Genomic DNA, 22,101 nt, shown 5'->3' with positions numbered 1-22,101 from the left:
CCACAGGCCGCCAACTCTCCAATCCCTCCTCCTGCCACTTTCTCGCAGGGCTTTCTTCACACTGTCCACATTGAACAGAGTAAGAGCATTTCAGCCTTTCTTTAGAGGCTTATATGACTCCAGGACAGGGGATAAGCATCTTGAGGGCACATGGTAAGGTGCTGGAGGTGCCGTAGGGCCAAGATTTCTGCCCCTCCCATGCCCCAGCTCCACCCTGCAGGCTGGGTAAGGACTCCAGAGGCTGCCCTGCCTCCAGTCCAACCTGGGAAGCTTCACCTCCTGCTGTCTTCTTCATCCTGCTAAACTCCCTCTGTGCTTCCTCCACAGTTTTCATGAACACGGCCATCCCCATTGCAGCTGTCCTCATCGTAAGTGGACCCTTTCTCCATCTCCCATTGTGGGGGGGGTGGGCAGTGGGGATTTCTGGAGTGGGAGATTCCCAGGGTTTGGCCTTTCTGCACAGGGGCTTCAGAAGCTAGGTTCAGCAGGGGCACTGAGAATAGGGTCATGGATGGCAAGTCTGTCTGTATATGGAGCTGGTCCCTTCTCCACACCCTACTCCAGGCAGACCAGACCTCTGCCTCCCAGTCTGGAAGACCTGATGCTTAGTCTTGAGAGCAATTAAACTTTCTTTAAAAAATTGCCATCAAACTTCTTCATTATAAAAGTGAGACACATTTTTGTAGAAATGTTGGAAAATTCAGAAGGGAAAAGGCAAAGAGAACTTAAATCACCCATAATCCCACTGGCAACAACTTCAATGTGTTTCTTTCCAGTCTTTTCTTGAGTCACAGAACACAGCATTTTTATAAAAATAGGATTGTGCTTCACACGCAGTTTTGCAACCTTTTTAAAAGTTAAGAATATGACATGAACAATTCTCCATGTCATTAAATATCACAGTGGTGGTTTTCTAAAGCAATTTTGGCCAAAGCTGTGTGGGAGCTGAGCAGTGGGGGCCAGCAGCACGCCCCTCCAGAAAGGTCACACGCCCACAGCCCCTTCTCTCAGGACTCCCATCCTTGGCTTCTGTGACCGCTGCAGTTCTTTAAAAAGATGCATTTCTTTCCCCCGGGGCCGGAGTCCCTGAACTGTGTCAAGTTCACAGCCTGTCAGTCACGCTTGGGAATTCACTTTCAACATGATTTATTGGGCCGGTTCCCAGCCTGGCTCCTGGGGAACTCTGGGGAACAGAGGTACTGAGCCAAGCCAGGTAGCCAGAGGCTGGCCGTGCGGGGAGGGGGGCACAGCTGAGAAGATGGTTTTGTAATTAACATGTTTGCATTTTCTGGCTGAGGACTGTTGTCTGAGAGTGGGCAGAGCCGACCTAACCTGAGGACTCCTGGTGTTCCTGGAATGAAGGAGGCAGGGCCAGGAGGGGTGGTTCCATGAGATGACTCTGAGGATGACAGCATCTCCAACCAGAAACTCCCCTGGGTCCCTTGCTCCCCCTTCTGGTTTCCTTCCCGGGGACTGAGGGCCGCCTGTGTGGGAGGGGCCCGTGCCCTCAGTCACGCTCTCTCCCATCTCATTTGTGCCTCTGTCCACAGACCTTCGTGGGCCACGTCAGCTTCTTCAGAGAGGCCGACTTCTCCCCCTCGGTGGCCTTCGCCTCCCTCTCGCTCTTCCACATCCTGGTCACGCCACTGTTCTTGCTGTCCAGTGTGGTCCGGTCCACAGTCAAGGCTCTGGTCAGGTGAGAGGAGGGTTCCAGCCAGGGCGACAGTCAGGCTGCTCATGTGTCAGGCCCAGGCTCTCTCCAGTGACCACAGTAACCACAGCTGTTTGGTCCTGGGACACGCCTGCCCGTTGATGTGGGCTTCGCTGAAGCTGGTTGTGGTTGGTCAGAGGGACATAGTCCATGTGTAGCTCCCCTCTACACCATCCCCGAGAAGGACTAGCCAAATTTCTTATGTCCTCCAAGGAGAGGGAACTCAATGTCACCTTCAAGACAACTCCGTTAAAAAAAAAAAAAATTGACCTTGGGTCGAACTTGGTATATCCTCATAAATTCTAACCACTGCTCCAAGTTCTGCCTTCCAGAGCCACTCAGAATGAACGTTATCCCTCTCCCACGTGATGACAGCCCTGCAGATGTTAGCAGGCATCCCTGAAATCTTTGTCTTCCCCAAGCTGAACACCCACAGTCTCTCCACGGGACTCAGCGCCTTCACAGTCCCAGTCAGGGAAGAGGCTTTCCCCAAGCTCCTGCACCCCCTGTCTCCAACTGGCCTGCACACTGGGAGGCCCCACTTCAGGGCTCAAGAGCCCAGTGGTGACTCTGCCACTCTCCCAGAGGCATCGCCTTCTTGGGAGTGAAAGCCTGGAGGTAGAAGGCTGAGGCTCTGGCTGGGGAATGCCACAGCTGGAGTGTGAAAATCTCCCGAGGCCTCTGAACTAGCTTTGTGAAAGCAAGGGCCAGGTGTGCCTCTGGGCAGAGCTGGCTATGTCCTTCCTTATCACCAGTGGGACCAGACAGGAACAAACGTCCTCTGTACTCAAACCCCTCCAGCCTTGAGGGAAGTGACATCCCTCTCCTGGACCCTGGCAGGTCCGAGGCAGCTGGCAGGAGGGGTGGCTGTTGGAATGAAGTAGCTGATGGAAAGCGGTCGAGGATGGAGGGGCATAACACAGCAGAGCTGTGGTCACGGGAGAATCTCACTAGGGAGTACCTGGCTGGAAAGTGATTAGCTCCCATTTCCAGGGTCAATTGTGTTGACTCACTTTTAGTGACATGTGAAACTACTAATGATTAACCCTCCTCCCCCACCCCTACCCCAGCCGATGATTCTGTGTAGAACCCAGATATTCAAAGGTGTTACAACTATGGGAGATCTCTTGCCTGACCCAGAAGCATTTCTATATAAATACTCCTCATCTCACCTCAGGATAGCTACAGCCTTTTTAAAGGAGACCAGACTCTGGGCTGAAAGTGGGATCAGGACACAGCCTGAAACTTTACCCTAAGTCGGCTCCATCTCCCAATCCTTGTCCCAGCACCACCCTGCCAAGCTGTGTTGGAATGGGGACAGAGGGAGAAGCAGGCAGAGGCTGGCAGTCTGCTCCTTGTATGGAGAGGGAGTGTCGTGCTCAGAATAGAAATAGAGGTAGGGGTGGCCCCCAGGCTATTGGAAATTTAAGCAAAATGTGGGATTGTATGAACAATTCTCAAGATTCCCTAGACACCTTGCCCACCCCTAGGGATAAGAGAGAATGAATCAAGTGAAGCTTCTGGAACCTCCTCTGAGTTCATAAGGAAATCCTTGGGGTGGAGAATAGCCTTTTCCTTCATGAGTTGGAAATAATACCTCTTCCATACCTCCCCCAGCAACATCAAATTATTTAATGGGGATTCAATTATGTGCTTATAAAGCATTTAACAGTGTCCGCTATGTAGTTAGTAGCTTAGTCATGTCTGACTCTTTGTGACCCCATGGACTGTAGCCTGCCAGGCTCCTCTGTCCATGGAATTCTCTAGGAAAGAGTACTGGAGTGGTTAGCCAGTCCCTTCTGCAGGGAATCTTCCTGATCCCAGGATTGAACATGGGTCTCTTGCATTGCAAGCAGATTCTTTACTATTTGACCACCAGGGAAGCCCCAACTCAATGGTTACTAGCCAATCCTAATCCTAACTAACCTATCAGAACTCTAATAGTAACCGATAAAGCCCAACACCAACCATCCTTCAGTCTAATAACCAGACTAACCAACTAACTTTAAACTAACCCTAAAACTAGTCAGTCCCTCCTAATCCATGCCATAACCTACTCCAGCTGACTAGTCAACCCTAACAAACCCTAGTAACTCCTGTTGCCCCCACAGAATGGCCCTGGTCTGTCCCCTCCCGCGTGGGCTTTGTGGGGGCCACAGCGGGAACCCGAAGTCTTCTCGGAGCTGCTCTCTCAGGCCTCACCCTCCTCCCTGTCCCCTCCCCTCTGCCCCCCGGCAGGGTGAGGGGTGTCTGCGCTTCCTCTGCAGCGTGCAGAAGCTGAGCGAGTTCCTGTCCAGTGCAGAGATCCGCGAGGAGCAGTGTGCTCCGAGAGAACCCGCGCCCCAGGGCCAAGCCAGCAAGTACCAGGCGGTGGTGAGTGCCCCCCTGCCCCTCACCCCCCTCCCCACCGGTGTATTTCTCTAACGCCTGCAGCTCCAGCCCTTCTCTTGTCCTGCCTCAGCTTCCTTCTGCTCCCAGCCCTTGGGCCCTCACCTCCTCTAATCAACTCCAGCCCCTCAAGGTTGTGAACCGCAAGCGTCCAGCCCGGGAGGATTGTCGGGGCCTCACGAACCCGCTGCAGAGCCTGGCCCCTAGCACAGACGGGGATGCTGACAACTGCTGTGTCCAGGTGAGTCCTAGACCCTGCACCTCCATGCCCAGCTACTCAGCATCATCTCCACAAGGAAGCACAGCATCCGAAGGACCAGACACCTGTGCCCTGAGCCCTCTGCCCTGAATGGAGGTCACCCTGCCTGCCTGTAGTGTCCATAGGAGTCCTGAGACCAGGGCCAGTGCTTCAATCTCCACCAAGTGGGGGGACCTGTGGCCATCCTCTGGGGAGGGTGCCCCAGGTAGAGGTCTGCATGAGAAGGCCATGCCCCCACTCCCCTGCCTTGGAGGTGAACTGAAATCAGTGTGTTTTCTGGGGTTTTTTTTTTTTTGCTTTCATGGGGGAGGGGAGGCAAGACTCTTCACACCAACCTCAGCTGCCTTTCTGTTCTCTTCTGGTCGGTGGGTGCCCCTAATGAAGATCATTGGAGGCTTCTTCACATGGACCCCCGATGGAATCCCCACACTGTCCAACATCACCATCCGCATCCCCCGAGGTATGGCCGGCTCAGCCCTCCATCGTGGTCTAGGAGTGTCAGGACCGACTGAGCAGCTGCTGTATGGCACTCCTGGTGGGCGCTCTGGGGCACGAAGGCTGGAGAGGGGCTGGGCTCCTTCCTTGGGGAGTCCAGGTGCTTGGTGGGAGAGCATCAGCAAGGACAGGGCCAGACAGTGGGGCCTTGACGCCCGACCATCTGTTGCAGACAAAGTGGGTGCTTCACAAAAGGAAAGGTGACCCCAGGAGCCAGGGAAGGTGTTGTGGCTGAGCAGGGGCCTTCAGGCTGTGAGCAGGGTGGACAGAAGCAGCAGCATGAGCAAAGCTCGGGAGGCGGAAGGATAGGGTGGCCTTTGTGGGGACCAGGAGGCCCTGAGCTCACACTGGAGAGCACTGGAGAGAGAAGTAGGCCATCAGGAAAGGGCAGGGAATTGGCAGTAGAAGGATGTGGGGAGCCAGAGATAGAGTGTGGGTTTCCAGAAGGAAAGGCTCAAAGGAGGGGAGGACTCCCTGGGGATTCTAGGTAGGAGAAGAGCAAGTGGGGGCCCCAGAGTTGGGTATATCTGTCTGCCTGTCTGTCTGTCTTTCTGGGTGGTAGTTGTTCAGACTCCTTCTGGCCTCAGTTCCACCTGCCGCCCTCCCTCCCTGCAGGCCAGCTGACCATGATCGTGGGGCAGGTGGGCTGCGGCAAGTCCTCGCTCCTCCTCGCTACCCTGGGGGAGATGCAGAAGCTCTCGGGGGCCGTCTTCTGGAACAGGTACTGTATGTATCTCCTGGGCTCAGTTAGTGGGAAGACGGCGGGCAGACGGGCAGCCTTCCTTGCAACCATTCTTCTCAGTGCAGGGTGTGTCATGCATGTATTGAGTGTGTTCTGCGAGCACTCAATGAAACCAGTGACTTGCTACTCTTGTTACCATCATTAGTACTAGCCCTTACAATGTGCCAAGGACTTCCCAGTGGCTCAGATGCTAAAGAATCTGCCTGCAATGCAGGCACTTGGGTTCTATCCCTGGGTTGGGAAGATCCCCTGGAGAAAGAAATGGAAACCCACTCCAGTATTCTTGCCTGGGAAATACCATGGACAGAGGAGCTTGGTGGGCTACAGTCCCTGGGTCACAAAGAGTCGGACACAACTGAGTGACTAACACTTTCACTATGTGCCAGGTACTTTGCTAAGTCCTCTACACACACTATTTCATTTAATCCTTATGAAAACCAGCAAGGTGAGTACTATTAACAGATCTCATTTTGTACAGAAGGGCCAAACTATTTGTCTTAATTCACCTACCCAATAAGTGGCAGAGCTGAAATTCAAACTCAGTTCTGTTTGACTCCAAACTCCATGTTCCCTTAGGCGCACTGCCTCCCGGTGCAGGGAACTGTAACATGAATGTTGGTTTCTGGCTTGGTCATCAGCAAAGCTGATACAGACCAGTCAGTGCATATTTCAAGGCACCAGAGATAAATCAAGCAAATGTGGGATTCTGGGCAAAGATCGCTATCTTAATTAAAGAGCCGAAGCCCAGCCTGAGTCAATCGTGAATCTCTATTATTTATAGCTACCTATTTCCAAAAAGCAGTTTAAACTAGCTGATTAAAGTTACATATACGATAAAAGCTTTTTTAAAAGTAAGAAAAGAAGAGACAAGAAATAAAGAGGGTGGGAAAGCTGTTCAGAAACCTGGGCAGAACACAGCTACTGCAGTCAACATGTAACCTGGCTTAGAGTCCACCACCCTCTGCCCCCCGACACCTCCCTGCCCCCAAGTATCCAAGAGAAAGAGGGATCTGATCAAGGTTTCAGGAATAAAAGTCGAGGCCAATTTAACAGATGACAAACTTTCCCTAGCAATCATTTCTAGGGGCAAATTAGCATTCAAGATGTCAGGTTTTTTCACCAACTTGAGAGCAGACAGCAGAGAGAAAGGCCTTGGAACAGGCACCCCCATTTCCTGCTTTCCCAAAATGCCCCTGAACAGTGCACCCAACAAATGGCAAGTTTCCTTCCTCAACGGGGCTATGGGCTGGCAATGAGCTCCTTGGGTTTCCTATAACTTCAGTCTCAGAAACCTTAATTCCACTGGGAATGTGGTGTGTCTGGGGCACAAGGTCTCTGCCTCCATTCCCCATCTTATTCAGGTGTTTCTCCACACAGCCTGACTGGAAAGGTCCAGGCATTGGATTGCCAGATCCTGGTGCCAACTGCCTCTCAGGGCTTTGGAGGGAGGAGCCCTGCCACTGGCTGCCTGTGTATATCTGTGACAGGAAGACAGGAAACCCCAGTGAACTGTGAGCTGAACAAAACAACTGATAGTTATTGGGCACCTGCTACGGGCAGGCCCTTTGCTAAGTGTACTGCACACACAGCTCATTGAATCCTCTGGCTGGGTGTTATTACCCCATTTCACAGAAGTAAGAACTGAGGACAGAGAGGTGGGGTGACATGCTCAGCGTGTGGACCGGAGTCCCAAGCCTGGACTCTTTCCCTCAAGCCTGCCTGCTGCCTTGGGCTGGAGTCCCTTGGGTCTTAGCTCCAGAGATTATTCTCCAATTTCCATGTAGAGGGCAAGCGGGATCCAGGCCCTCTCTCAAGGCAGGGTGGGATTTCCTGGATGGGATTACACTGCTCAGAGACTGGGGTCACTCCTAGATTCCCGTTTCTGCATCCGGCTCAGCCCTCTCTGAGCCTGCCCCCTGTGTCCCACTTCCTTCATCTCCTCCCCAGCCCCCTCACCCTCGGGTACCCATTTACACCAGCATCAGACCTCTCTGTCCTCTGCAGAGGCCTCAGCCTCAGCTCCCACCTCCTCTCCAAGCTCTCAGGGTCTGACTGCTCCTCCTTTCTCTTCGGAAGCCTCTGCCCCAGCTCCAGGGGGTCTCTCCAGAGGGTTGGAGCAACTCTTTTGGGCAAGATTACTGTGTAAGGCACTTTATTTACTTCATTGTCTTGGTCAGTCTTCACCGAACTCTATGAGGCAGGCGTTCTCATTATCCCCTTTAAACAGATGAGAAAATCTGCCCCAGCCCCAAGGTATTCAGGGTCCTCTCCAGGAGTTGGAGTGGCTCTTGTGTACAAGATTACTGTGTAAGGCACTTTATTTACTTCACTGTCTTGGTCAGTCTTCACCAAACTCTATGAGGCAGGCATTCTCATTATCCCCTTTTAACAGATGAGAAAACTGAGGTGAAGCAAGTTGCCCTGGGTCACCCAGCTCTTAAATGGCAGAAGTGGAATGTACACTTAAGTAGTGCTCAAGTGCATGGGCTTTCCACTGTGTGCTGAGAGAGAAGGGCCTGGAGAGCAACATGAAGAAATAGCCCGCCTGACGTTCTGAAGGCCAGCAGCCGCTATGGCTGTGATACCCTGACCCCCGACCCCAGCAGAACCACCACATCGCTGCTCACAGCTCTATCTGCATGGACACTCACTCTCCTCAACAGGCAGCTTGGGCCCCACATCCTGTTTCTGTTTGAGGCTCAGGGAGGATCTCGTGTCTCCAGAAGCTATTTTGTCCTCTTCCATGGCTCAGTTTCCCTCCCAAGCATAGCAAGCACGTCAGGGTAGCCTGCAGCCCACCCCAGAAGCTGTGAGAAGTCATTCATGACTCAGCTTGTGCTCTGGTTTCTCTGCATTGATGTATTAACTCGCCCCATATTTATTGAGCACCTGCTGTAAGCCAGACCCCAGTCACAGCAATAGGAATGCAAAGATCATGAAGACGTGGACTTGCTTCCAAAAGAGGGGAACAGATATCCAGTACCATGGTGCCACCTCGTGCCACCATCAAGCACAAAGGATCAGTGAACAATGTGTTCAAGGAGAGAAGACTCATGTGGACATGATGTCTTGAGTTTTGAAGGACCCCTGTGGCTTCATCAGATGCAAGAGGCAGGGGTGGGAGGGGAAGGTGTTCCAGGCAGGGGTATCAGGGTGGGCAAAGGCATGCTGATATGAGAGGATGTGGTTCTGGTGCCCAGAGCAGCGGGTGTGGGGGGAACTGAAAATGTGGGCTGAGCTGAGGTCAGACACCCTGTGTACCAGGCCCAGGAAATAAGATTTAGTCTGAAGGCTGTAGAAGAAAAGTACTGATGATACAGGATGAGGGAAGGGGGAGAGAGAGGCCACAGGAAGGGAGACCAGCCCTGAGCTCATTACAGTAACTGAAGGAAGGAGTAGGCTGGCCAGACATGGCTCATTGGGTTCATCTGCTCTCAGAATCCTGGCTTATACACAGCTCTGCCTGGCCCACCTACCCTGGGCAGTGAGTTAAGTGTAGGGGCTGTATGTTGAGGGCCCTTCTCCGTTACTTGCAGGAGCTCCATGCCTCAGACCTTGGGCCCGGGTCTGCAGGGAGATGATGCATTTGCAAAATGAACCAAGAGCAAAATAGTGTTTGACCCAGCAGCCCCTCCCAAGGGCCTGCCTGTTTGCAGCCAGAGGCGAGGGTGATGCCTGGTTGCTCCCGTATTTTTTTTAATCCATACCAGGGCTGAGACCTGGTAACCAGTCAGCCAGAAAGAGTCCCTGGAGGCACAAGGCAGGGCTTTGGGGGAGTAGGAGGCACACAACAGAGAATGGTCTGGGTGACGGGGTTGTATGTGCACCATTCATTTATTCCTTCCTTGAAAAAATTAGCAGTACTGCTAAGCGCGCAGGATCAAAAGTTCAGGAGGCAGGCTGCCCGAGTTCAAATCTGGACTCCATCCTTTGGGAAATTCTGTGACCCTTCTGCACCAGTTTCCTCTTATTACCCACGGAGTTAATGTGAGGCTTAACCTGGCACATACCATGTGACCTATAAATATTAGTGTAAATATTATTCTTTGACAATGTACTTCTATGCCAGGAAAAAAATTCTCCTATTGCTCTTTAATTATACTCCAGCCTGTCTCCCAGGAGAAACTGCAGTGAGCTCCCTGGGGACAAAGATCATATCTTATTTGTCTCTCTGTATCTACACTGCCTTTGCTAAATGAATTCATTTGCTAAATGAATGAACTGGGAACAGTTTATGACCTTTAGGAGACTGCCATTAAATATGTCTTTATGTCTCTCTCCTTCCCACACACCTTGGCCCAGGCTGTTTCCCTCACTCATAATTCTACCAACCAACTTTTCCACCAGCATTTAGAATGTACAAATCCTCTTTGTGCATGCCTCATATCGCATGCTTGTGTGTCTATCTCCCCCAGGACACTGAGCTCCCTGGAGATGGGGCTGGAGGATTATTCCAAAGCGGTGCCCACACAGGATGTGTATTTTGTGAGCCACTTTGTGTAAGCTACAAACGAGAAGACCTGGCCCCACCCTCAGGGGGCTCACTAGTCTTAGGTGGACAGAAGCCTGTGGGGGCCCCGGAGTCCAGGGGTAATGACTGAATTCCAGGCTGAAGAATTACTGTGGCCGCCCTGAGCAGATCCCACACATCAGCTGCTGGGCTCCAGGTCTCTGGGAAAACTGTGCAGCTTTCAAAGTTCTCTCTAATGATACTGGCCTGCCCCAGCCCAGCTCTCTGCTCTGATGCACCATTAGCCTGGAATTTGCAAACTCTCTCCTTGATCATTAAGAGAAAAATATCCTGATAAGCGGTCAAAATTAGCAGATAGACTCGAGTGAAGTTCTTTCCCTGGAAATAAAGAAGAGGGCCGTTAGTGTCCACAGTAGATTGATTTTAGCTGTCCCCCGGGAGCCAGCAGGAAGCAGGGATCTGAGAAAAACTTAGGGGTGGGAGGAAGATCCCAGCTCCCCACCAGGAACTGCGAACTGGCCTCACTGGAGCTCCCTGCGGCTCCTGCCACCTGCTAGGGTGTGGGGCCCAGGCCCTGCTTGCTCTCAGACACCCTCAGAACATTGCTGCCTTGTGGTGGTTGGCTGTGAAGGCTGCTTCCTGAGGCACCTGATTCCCCAGGGGTGAAAAACTACTCCTCTTAGATTTCCCTGGTGGTCCAATGGTTAAGCCTTTGTCTTCCAATACAGCGGGTGTGGGTTCAATCCCTGGTCAGGGAACTTAAGATCCCACATGCTGCAGGGTGTGACCAAAATGCAAAAAAAAAAAAAAGATAGGCTCCTCTCAGCATAACCTTGTGATCCATCTGTTCATACAGTCCCTGCAGCCTTTGGGAAGTTGGGTCAGGAGCTCAAGGTCACCCCAAGTTTCCTGGAGAAGGCAGGTGTGGAGAGACGGTGGGCAGACAGAAGGGGCGCTGTGTGAACATGGCAAGCCTTCTGCCTTCAGAACGGGATGATCTCTGGTTGTAGTTCTCACTCTGCCACGATAACTGTGACATTGAACAGGTTATTTCATCAGTCTGAGCCTTAGTTTCCTCATCTGAACAATAGCAGAGATTTGGCATTAGGACCCAATAACCTCAGTTGGACAGGGCACTGAGGGTGAAAGGATTTCAGAGCAGCATTACGTTTCTCTGAGGCAGGATGTGTGGACCATGGAGACCTGTAAGTCCTAACTTACCCTTTCAACCTCAATCTCCACAATTTTCCTCTTCGTTTATTATTGGGGGTCTTAAATGAGTGTTGGGGCCTTTGGATTCCTGCTCTGCCTGACCCTTTGAAGCTAAGCACTGAGCTGAAAGGATGGTCTCCCCATGCCCCTACTCCATCACTCATTCTCAAACCCCATCCTCATCTTTCCCCCCAACCAACTATGAGCTGTGTTGTTAATACATTCTCTCAGTGTCATGGTGAGGTTCCAACCATGACTTCAATTTTATAGATAAGGAAACAAGGCTACCTAAGTAAAGGAATGTGCCTGAGATTTCACAACCAGGGAGTAGAGAAGCCCCTCAGATACACACTTCACAGCCTGTGCTCCTTCCACTTCTCTCATTGCCTGCACTCATGCTAGCTCCTCCTCCAGCCTGGAATTCCCTCCCTCCACACCCAGTCTCAACCCTTCTTTCTTTGAGGTTCCATTCACCTGTTAACTTCTATGAGCCCTTCCTCACTTTCTCAGATTTCTTCCTCCTCCAAACTACTTGTAAAAATTACGTTTGGACTTGCCTGGTGATCCAGTGGTTAACATTTTGCCTTCCAATGCAGGGGTCCTTTGGTCCTTGGTCCTTTGATCTTTGGTCAGAATGCTAAGATCTAGCATGCCTCACAGCCAAAAAACCAAAACATAAAACAGAAGCAATATTGTAACAAATTCAAAAAAAGACTTTAAAATGGTCCATGTCAAAAAAAACTTTTAAAAAAAGTATATTTTTGTCTGATTCTGAAAGAATGTACATTGAATGAGAAAAGAAGTAAGTGTAAAGAGGTAAAAAACCACCTAATATGAGCACATACACTATCCCACCACCCAGAAGTTTCCAGTCTTTTTCTGCATATTTGCGTATGTGTCTATACTTTTCTCCCGAAGTTCTATAGTACTTTCTTGCTCCTACTTTTCTTTTGGCCTCTATAGCTTTCTGACTTCTGTACGTGTCAGATTCACTCTGCCAGTCCATGAGCCGTTTGAGGGCAGGTTCTGTGCCATGATTCAGGTTGGTGTGCACACAGGGACCCAGCTCACAGCTGGCTGCAGAGAAGGAGGCGGGTCAGAGAACTGGAGAGATTGTCCCTTAGCTCAGTGTTTGGTCCCAAAAGTGCAGGCAGAGGAGGAACACTCCTTTAAGAGCCCAGCAATCAATGGAAGGAAGTGCATGCCAAGTGTACCCTTCTTTACTTTTCAGATTAAGACATACACATACAATGAGGAGCCTCATTCTAGGAAGGCTGGAACTATGCTGAAAAGAGGAGACAATGAACCTGGATTCACACCCCAGTTTCCCCTCTTCCTAGCTCTGACCTTTGGGTTCATCAGGCAAACTCTAAGCCTTGGTTTTTCTGTAAGATGGAAAACCTCTTTATAGAGTTGTTGTGAGGATGAAACCATGGATACAAACAACTGCGCACAATGCCTCACATTGGGTGCCAGCCCCCCTGCCTTCCTTCCTCCCAAATAATTAAAGATGTCTGTTATCAACCTCCATTTCTAACAGATCTCCCATATGCTAAGCCCTATGGGGGCTATAAAAGATGCTCTTCCTGCCTTAAAATCCCACTGGGGATAAAGGACTTACAAAGGAACTTATTAGAGGGGAAAGTAGTCCATTATAAGGGCTAATTGAGCAGCCCAGATAATGATGCAAACTGAGTTAGAGCCGAAGGAGCTCCCTGTGTCCCAGGGTCCTTGGGGAGGCCACAGATGTGCTTCCCTCCAGATAAATAACAGCCTTTGCAACTCTGGATGCAGTCAAGGCAGAAGATTGCAGAGATAAGCTTGTCTGGGCTGTGGACGCAGAGTTGGAATTTGGAAGCTTGAGTTTTTTATCTGTTTCACGTTACCAGCTTGTCCATAAATTACAGCAATCTGATGATTAAGCAATACGAGTTAGGTTGAGTTGAGAGAATGAAATGAAACTAATAAAGATCAAAGAATAAGATCATAGGCAGTTGATGATTATATATCCATCAAGGTGTCTATTAAGTTCTGCCCCTCAGCAGAGAACAGAAGAAAATTTCATCTGTCTTCTTCCTATCTCTGTTTCTATCCATCCTGATTTTCCTTGCAAGAAATTTATCAGAGCTATAGCCTGGGTAGTCATAGTGAGGCAATATAACATAGTCATTAAGAGCATGGAGCTTTGGAATCAGACAAATCTATTTCCTCTGCTATTTGCTGGATGTGTGACTTTGGACAAATTACTTAGACTCTCAAAAGTCTCACATTCCTTGTCTATAAAGAGATCTCTTCCATATGGTTTTTTTTGAACTTTAAAATAGATAATAGCATTGCAGTGCTAAATTCCAGTAGATAGTGAACACCAGGGAAGCCTGGTGTCCTGCAGTCCATGGGGTCACAAAGAGTCAGACATGACTGAGCAACTGAACTGAACTGATTGCAGTGCTTATCACTGTGCTTGTCAAGGTTATAATAAATGTTAGCTGGTTTTATTAAAGTAAGATCTGCATGAAAACAGAATAGATTGATTTTCCCCAAATGTGCATGTCAGAAGTACACACTTCTTTGGCAGAAGGTTGCTTCTGGAAGGTTTAGAGGTGGCCTGGGGCAAGAGAAAGAGCACTAGCAAAGCTGGCACCAAAATTCAGGTCACTTCACACAGCGTTTTTCAAAAAAAATTTTTTTACTATAATTCACAATATGAAATGCATTTTATGTCACAGTCTGTTACATTTATGCATTGATAGGCAAGAAAAAATTTTATAGAAAGAATACACATCTTGACCACATGTGGTGCAAACTGGTTTTGGGGTAGGGGAGTTGTATGTTTGTTTTAGTGCAGTTGCCGTTTACTTATTTCAAACCCTATATTGGGTCCCAATCCACAGTTTGAAAACACTGTATGAAATGATTATGACCTTGGGAAAGTCACTTTCCCTCTCTGAGCCTTAGTTTTTCCAACTAAAAGCCCATCCTGACACCAAGCCAGCCTCGCTGCTGCTGGGAGTGGTGCCAGGAGCACTGATGAAGCCCTTGCTGCTTGGAGGAAGCCCATCCAGGGGCTGTGTGAGGGACAGAAATTGAGAAGACACTTGGGGACACTGGGGATGGGTGGGAGGGGTGGGGATTGTGGAGGTTGCTGCTCCCCAAAGACACAGTGTGATCTAAATAAAGGCAACGGGCGGGGGAGAAGTAACTGGTGTTGTTTTTTCCCATTTGTGCCCCAGCAGCCTTCCTGACAGTGAGACGGGAGAAGACCCCAGGTACAGCCTTGGGACTGGGTTGGGAGTGGGTCCCAAATTAAGGGAAGGGCCTTGGGGGAACTCCCTGGTGGTTCAGTGGTTAAGACTCCACACTTCCACTGCAAGCGACACAGGTTCAACCCCTGGTCAGGGAACGAAGATCCCAAATGCTACGCCATGTGACCAGTTGTAAAAAAGGAAGAAGAGGGAATACAGGGGAGGAAAATAGTTTTTTAAAAAAGGTGGGGGTGGGGGGGCTAGGCAGGGTGTGTGGGGCAGGGAGGGGTGCTGAGTATAGATTCGGGGCTGTATAGTCCACATACACTTAGAGACATGAAGCCCTATAATATGTGAGGCATGCATTCTCAAAGAGGGAAAAATCTGGTACTGGAGAGGAAAAACTTAGATATTCCAATATTTTGTGGCTCTCCAAAGGGCCACAGTATATAAGCAGACATACAGTGGACCTGTGGTTTTAAAATTTCATAATGGATAGAGTCAGGAAGTGGATTAGTGGGAAGGGAGGAAGGCAATGGCTGCTAATGGGTATGGGGCTTCTTTTAGGGGTGATGAAGATGTTGTGGATTTAGACAGCAGTGGTGGTTGCACAAACTTATGAATATAATTTTTTTTTAAAAACCCACTGAATTGGAAGATAAATGTGGCAGGGAAAGGACAATTAGGAAAAAATATGTCTAAAATGGCCCTAGGGATGATCAAGAAAAAAAGGTTGAGAAACAAAGCTATAAGGAGAGAAGGTGGGTATTCCCCAGGCCAGACAGAAAATTCAGTCTTGTTGCTTTATGTTCTATGTGCTTTATGTTCTGGTTGTCTAAAACACCCAAGTGAAATAGATTAATGTGGCTGTAAGACCTTCAAAACCCTCCCTAAGCACACTTCTTTCAAGAGAATCAAGACACCCTGGAGGTGGTGGGAAGTCAGGACTGAGAAGGTTGACTTGACCTTGTAACTTGGCGTAAGGGTCTGGGCTTCACTCTCCAACTCCACAGAGGTTTCACGTCCCTGTATTTTCTCTGCCGTTTCTCCCACTTTGTCACCAAGTGCCAGGGCCTGATGATAGCCCAGCCTCTCTAGCCATAGTGACCATAACTCTTGAGCTCAAAAGCAAACCTCTCGGTATGTGACAAGTGTGAACATGTGGACGAGAGCAACGGGACAGAATATTTGACACTGGAGCAGTTGGGGTCTGTCCAGGCCACATGGCCACCACAGCTGACCCTGTCCCTCTGGGTGGATCTCCCAGGCTCCACGGTTGTCTTCTGGGAATCACACCTGGAGCCCTTCTCAGCCCTCCAGGTGCCACCCTGAGTTGCATCAGCTGTGGGTTCCCACCCCCAGATTGCAGGCACCCATGGTGGCCTGTCCCACCCGGGCTGGCTGCTGTCAGAGCGCACTCCCTGCCCCAACTGTCTGTGCAGCTGTGTCAGCCCATGAGCTTGGCCAGTGCATCTGAGCCCTGACTCTGAGGCTGGGTCTGCAGGAGCCACGAGTTGGGCCTCAGACTCCTCTGACGTAGGAAGGCCCCCACCACCACTGTGAGCCTACATCCTTCCACTCTCCCTTGTAATTTCACACACCCCGATTGTATCCAGGCAGTGGAGGCTACCCAGGAGGACCTGTGGCATTTGTGGCTGCAGACTCGTCTCAGGGGCTATCCAGGCAGTCCCGCTGGGTCTGAAGGGGCTGAGAATGTCTATGGAGTGCTCAGTTCATGCGGGTGAACCCTGAATATGTGTCTTTCCCTCCCTGCTGCAGCCCCGAGAGGGAGACGGCGGCCGATGCGGACGTCAGGTACTGTGACCCCGAGCACTGCCCCCCGGGGCAGACCTCCTCAGAGGGGTTCTCTGGCCTGAGGAGCCACAGAGCTCATGAAGGCAGCCCCCCAGGTCCAACCCAGCCACAGAGGAGGCCAGGGAGAGTGCTCTGTGGTTCATGGCATGGCTGGGAGACCGCTGCTGCTTCCATGCATCAAGCCTTTCACACCAGATCGTTTTTATCCCTGTGGTCATCTTTTCCTTTTCTTTCTCTTTTTTCTGTCTTTGTCGTCAGAAACCATACCACGCTGAACATGATTTCCTTAAGACTGCTCTTTTTAAAATTTCTATTTGGAGACTTAGCTGCTAACATCAAAGTTGAATGGTTTGAGGGCTACACAAGGAAGGAGGAGATCAGGGTTCAAGTGTTCACTTATTTGGCTTCTCCCAGGCTCTGGGTAGACCTGGGGAGGGGAACAGACAGCAGAGGTGGGACAGGGAGGGGTGGAGAGCAGGGAGGGGTCGAGGTCCCATATGCCCCAGTCAGCTAAGACCCAGCACCCAAGCCTGCCTCAGGCCTTGGGGGATGGGGAGGCCACCAGGAGCCACACACAGAGCAGATTTCAGCCAACTGCACCTCCTCATCTTCGCGCCGCCCCCACCGCCTAGTCCCAGTTTTATCCGTCAGCTTGGTAACCACCTCTGACAGTGACCCCCTGAGAATGCCTCTCCTACTCCTGCCCTGCTTTTTTCCAGGAAGAGAGGCCCAGTGGCCTATGCTTCTCAGAAGCCGTGGCTGCTAAATGCCACCGTGGAGGAGAACATCACCTTTGAGAGTCCCTTCAACAAGCAACGGTAAACGCCTCCCAGAGGGAGGCAGGCTGGGGGAGGGGAGAAATTGGTCTTATTTCAGTCTCCCTCCGCTGCCCCTAAGCCCAGCCAGCTGCCTGCCCCTCCATCCATCTCCCTCACCCTGCCATCCTGCTCTCCAGCCCACTGATCTGGATTCCAGCCTGTTCCATATGGTCCATCTGGAAATGATCCAGATGTGCTGGACATCGGGGCAGTCCAGCTCCCGTGGTTGAGAGGGTAGGAGGGGAGGGAGGTGTGGGCGCACTGGTGCCTCCTCTTGAGGTTGGTGAAAAGGCTCCCCCAGAGCTCTGCCCTCTTCATTCTTGTGATTCCCCACCCCCAGCTCTGCAGCTCACACACAAATCCCTCCAGGGGTAATGACCGCTGACATCCATGGAGCTCTTTCCAGAGGCTCTTGGTATTCGTGATTTCTTCTAAGGCTCACACCAATCCCAGTAGGCAGGTACTATTATTATCCCCATTTTATAGAGAAGGAAACCAAGACTCAGGAAGGTTAGGTAACTTGCCTAAGACCACCCAGCCAGCAAGTGACAGAAATGGGTTTCAAATCCATTTTCCTGACACCCAAGTACCTGTCACCAAGACGCTCTGATGCCTCCACGCACACTGGCTGGCACCCACCCAGGCTGAGAGCTGGCCAGGGAAGTGTGAGGGGAGCAGGCTGGGCAAATATTTGAGCAGGCATCATCATTTACTGCCTCAACAAACCAGCAGTGATTTTTCCCTGGCAGTGCCCCAGCGTGGGCTCTGACTCTAGCTTTTCCCACCGCACAGGGGCCACAGGCCCTCTCTTGTCACTTACATGGCTATTTGCTCCCATCCAATTTCATCCTTCAAATATTTAACTTGCTCCAAGGTGGTGTCAGGTGCTGCCCTCAGCTCTTTTCAAGCTCACGTGGTGTTTACTCACACCCATCAGGAGGCCCATTAAAGCCATCGCTCATCCTGGCACAGCTGCCCAGAGGGTAATGAACCTCTGCAAAAGCTCAGGCCCACCTCTGGCCAAGCTGCTCAGCTGTGTCCCCACCCGCCTCACTGCAGGTACAAGATGGTCATTGAAGCCTGCTCCCTACAGCCAGACATTGACATCTTGCCCCATGGAGACCAGACCCAGATTGGCGAACGGGTTAGTAGCAACCTCCAGGGGAGTTACTCAAAGCTAAGGTCCTCAGTCTCCCCTGCTCCCCACCCATCACCATCACCACGCCCTGAGATCATTCTCAGGGAGAGCAGGGAATGTGAAATGAAAGAGGGGGAAGGTTGGAGAGTGCCTGCCATGGAATCAAAATGATATCCTTGAGCCCTGGGCTGGTGGCTGTCCTGGACAAGTTTCCAGTCTTGCTGGATGCAGGGGTCAGCTTAGCACTTTCCCAGACTGGGTAGGGATTGATGTCTCCACTGACACCCCGAGTATGTACTGAGAGCCCGCCCAGCACTGCGCCAGGCTCAGGATTGTTCTTCCTGTTCCATCCTCAGGTGGGGTCCCTCCCTCCTCCATAAGCTAAGATGAATAGGATTCTCCCATGGCTGTCCTCCTGGCATGTGATTTAAATCCCGCCTTCCTAGGGCTTGCCTGATAGCTCAGTTGGTAAGGAGTCCACCTGCAATGCAGGAAACCCTGGTTCCATTCCTGGGTCAGGAAGATCCACTGGAGAAGGGATAGGCTACCCACTCCAGTATTCTTGGGCTTCCCTTGTGGCTAAGCTGGTAAAGAATCCACCTGCAATGCAAGAGACCTGGGTTTGATCTCTGGGTTGGAAAGATCGCTACCCACTCCAGTATTCTGGCCTGGAGAATTCCATGGACTGTATAGTCCATGGGGTAGCAAAGAGTCAGACGTGACTGAGAGACTTTAACTTTCCTCTGTCCTGGTTTTCATGGGTCAGATGGTCCCTAGCTCCTACGTGATGAATTGTCAAAGGCTTGGGGATCATTCTCCCCACTTCTGAATGAATTCAGTGAATGTGTACAAGTTCCTCCTCTGTACCAGATGAAGGGGGGCAAAGAGGCAAATGAAGCCAAAGAGCTCACATCAAGTAGGGGCCTGGACAGTCTCTGCTGAAGGGCTGTGCGAGCCTGACCTTTCCTCCCCTTTGGCGGCAGGGCATCAACCTGTCTGGCGGTCAGCGCCAGCGAATCAGCGTGGCCCGAGCCCTCTACCAGCACACCAACGTCGTCTTCTTGGTGAGTGCACCAGCCAGCAACTTCCTTGAGGTCCTTGTGTCTGGCTGCCCCCTTGGTTCAGACAGACAGACACACACACAGACACACACACCATCACCAAACAACATCCCTCTCCAGGAGCAAACTTCTCCTGCCAGAGATATTACCTACTAATCTTTTTTTTTAAATTAATTTATTTTAATTGAAGGCTAATTACTTTACAATACTGTAGTGGTTTTTGCCATATACTGACATGAATCAGCCATGGGTGTACATGTGTTCCCCTTCCTGAACCCCCCTCCCACCTCTCTCCCTACCTACTGATCTTACTGATGGAAAAACTGAGACAAGATTAGTCCAGCTGATCAATGTGGACGTCACACAGCTCTGCAGTAGCCACGAGGGGAGGCGAGCAGTAATTATAGACCCCTTCTTTGTAGAACATCCCCAACCTATTAATACTTATTTAACCCAAATATAAGAATCACAAATACATGGAAAGTGAGTTGCCACTTCCTGTTTCACGCCCAGAGCAGACGTTGCTAATTGATCTGTTTTCTTTCCCATGAAAACTTAACTTGGCCTCAGAATCCTTCTTAACACAACACTCCAGGTAACCTCTAATAATCAAACATTGAGATAAAGCTTGGCTGTACCTGCCCTCCTTCATGCCAAGTTCTGTGTGGTGTGCCTTAGTTGATACTGAAGAATTCCAAGACATAGCCCTTGGCTTCAGAGGTTTAGAATCTAATTAGGGAAACAGAGCTCGCCCATACTCAAGAGCCACAGCCCGCTTGAAAGCCAAACTGTGTGACAGATTATGAAGGGCCTTGTCCAGGGAGACAATTGTGAGGACAAGAGTAATCAGGGAGGGCTTCATAGAAGAGAGTATTAAAGAGTGAGTCAGTTAAACAGAAGGAAAGAGGGAGCCATTTGGACAGACCATTGGAAGAAGGACTCTCAGGTCTCTGATCCTAGCTTTATTCTCCACCCTGCCACCTCCCCACTAAACTCACTGCATAATGGAAAGGTTCACAGTGTTTGTTACCATCTGACAAGGTATAGCATTTTACAAAGTGCTAGCTTATTCATGATCCCTGGGAGCTTTAAACAACCTTGTGAGAGAGAAATAAAGTGGATACTTTAATTTATTTCAGCTAACTTTTAAGCTCCTACTCTATACTAGGCACGGGCACAGGGGATACCAGTTCTTGTGGGTCCCATAGTCTGGGGTAGAGAAATAGCGATCTGATCTGACTTCCTGCAGGGTATCCCTGGAACAGAGGGAGGGAAGACTAAGCTCAGGTATCAGAAAAGGACACGGGAAGAGCTGGTGCTTAGGGGAAGTGCTGAAGGATGAATAATAGTTCACGGGACAGACAAAAGGCAGATCGGCACTCCAGGCAGAGGGAAAAGCTTGGGCAAAGGGCCTGGAATGGCAGATTCCCTGGAAATCAGAGTGCAGGGAGCCTTTACAAGACAGATGGGAAGTGAGGCTGCAATGGAAGACTGAGCAGGTGGGGGAGGGTCTGGATTAGGGTGCTAAGGAATTTGGACATAATAGACTATGGGGAGTCACTGGAGGTTCAGGAGTCAGGAAGTGCTTGTGATTAGATCTGTTTGAGAGTGATGACTGATAGCCCATTTTAAGTTGAGGCAACTGAGGTCCAGAGAGGTTAGGTACACTATCCAAGGCCACACAGCCAAGTGGTGTCAGTCCCCAAACCAGAGCATGTACATCCACTGTTTTTACATCCAGTGTTACCCACCACCTTGCTTGCTCCTGTTTTCTCCCATCTACCCAGGATGACCCCTTCTCAGCTCTCGATGTCCATCTAAGTGACCATCTGATGCAGGCCGGGATCCTTGAGCTGCTCCGAGATGATAAGAGGACAGTGGTCCTAGTGACCCACAAGCTACAGTATCTACCACATGCAGACTGGGTGAGGGGCCAGCAGCGGTCAAACTGTGGAGGGCTGTGGTGGGAGAGGCAGTTGGGTGTCTTCAAAGAACTCAATCAAATGTCTCATCAGCAATTGCTGAGGGTCACAGAGCAGAAGAGAGCAGCACTGGATGGTTTCACTCAGGCTGGGCCCATCAGGAAGACCTGGTATAGTCCAAGTGTTTGGTGTCACCTAGAGTTGCAGACATCTGCATCCTGACTGGGGGCCCTGTGGGTACACACAAGGTCAGCACCAAGAAGTCTCAGAAAGAAGCAGACACTCAGTTCCTACTTCCATTTCCTACCCGGTTTGATGACTCATTCCCCTGTCCTTGGGGAGTGCCCATGTGGACAGGAGAGCCATCTTCCTGCCCACTAGTGCATCAGATTCAAGTTAGGATCAAGTGGAAAATATGGAAACAAACAATGGCAGTAGTAACAGAAACGTCAGTGTCATCAGTAGAATGAAATATCACATCAGTTAAATCCCCATATTCCTTGACATGAAGACAGTAGTTATTTTCCAAATAATTGGAAAGCATTTAGTTTTTAAAATGGAAATCATGTGACTTTTGAAATCGGGGGCTTGACTGACTCCTACATAAATTTGTCTGTGAAAATGAGGCCCTTCCTAAGCTTCGGGTCTGTGTTAAATGTCCCTGATAATTCCCCTCAAATAAGTCTTCCTTCTACATGTAGTAAGGTCTTCCCCTCTACTATGAATAAAAAGGAAAAAGATCCCGACTTTTCAAAAAAGCTATTAAAGCAGAAAAAAAGCCGGGGGGGTGGGGTGGGGGTGGGATTCCAGATTTTAAAAATAGCTAT

The 22,101-nt window shown here is 50.3% G+C and overlaps 1 protein-coding gene across 3 annotated transcripts in view; it reads left to right on the top strand.

Annotated features, from left to right (window-relative positions):
* Positions 1-22,101, top strand: part of ABCC8 (ATP binding cassette subfamily C member 8) — a 78,533-nt gene that overhangs the window by 40,585 nt on the left and 15,847 nt on the right. For 2 of the 3 annotated variants that reach the window (XM_070473443.1, XM_020904732.2), the window contains 12 exons: positions 328-368; positions 1,551-1,696; positions 3,979-4,084; positions 4,224-4,340; positions 4,743-4,818; positions 5,469-5,574; positions 14,509-14,544; positions 16,300-16,335; positions 17,055-17,153; positions 18,213-18,297; positions 19,275-19,355; positions 21,140-21,277. In XM_070473443.1, coding sequence (XP_070329544.1) covers positions 328-368; positions 1,551-1,696; positions 3,979-4,084; positions 4,224-4,340; positions 4,743-4,818; positions 5,469-5,574; positions 14,509-14,544; positions 16,300-16,335; positions 17,055-17,153; positions 18,213-18,297; positions 19,275-19,355; positions 21,140-21,277 — 1,067 coding nt within the window. The remainder of the gene's footprint in view (positions 1-327; positions 369-1,550; positions 1,697-3,978; positions 4,085-4,223; positions 4,341-4,742; positions 4,819-5,468; positions 5,575-14,508; positions 14,545-16,299; positions 16,336-17,054; positions 17,154-18,212; positions 18,298-19,274; positions 19,356-21,139; positions 21,278-22,101) is intronic. The other variant, XM_070473442.1, reaches the window with a different exon arrangement.

The sequence above is a fragment of the Odocoileus virginianus genome, chromosome 10, assembly GCF_023699985.2.
Source record: "Odocoileus virginianus isolate 20LAN1187 ecotype Illinois chromosome 10, Ovbor_1.2, whole genome shotgun sequence".
NCBI lineage: Eukaryota > Metazoa > Chordata > Mammalia > Artiodactyla > Cervidae > Odocoileus > Odocoileus virginianus.
Note: the sequence above shows the minus strand (reverse complement) of the source record. Positions and strands in the feature narration are given on the sequence as shown.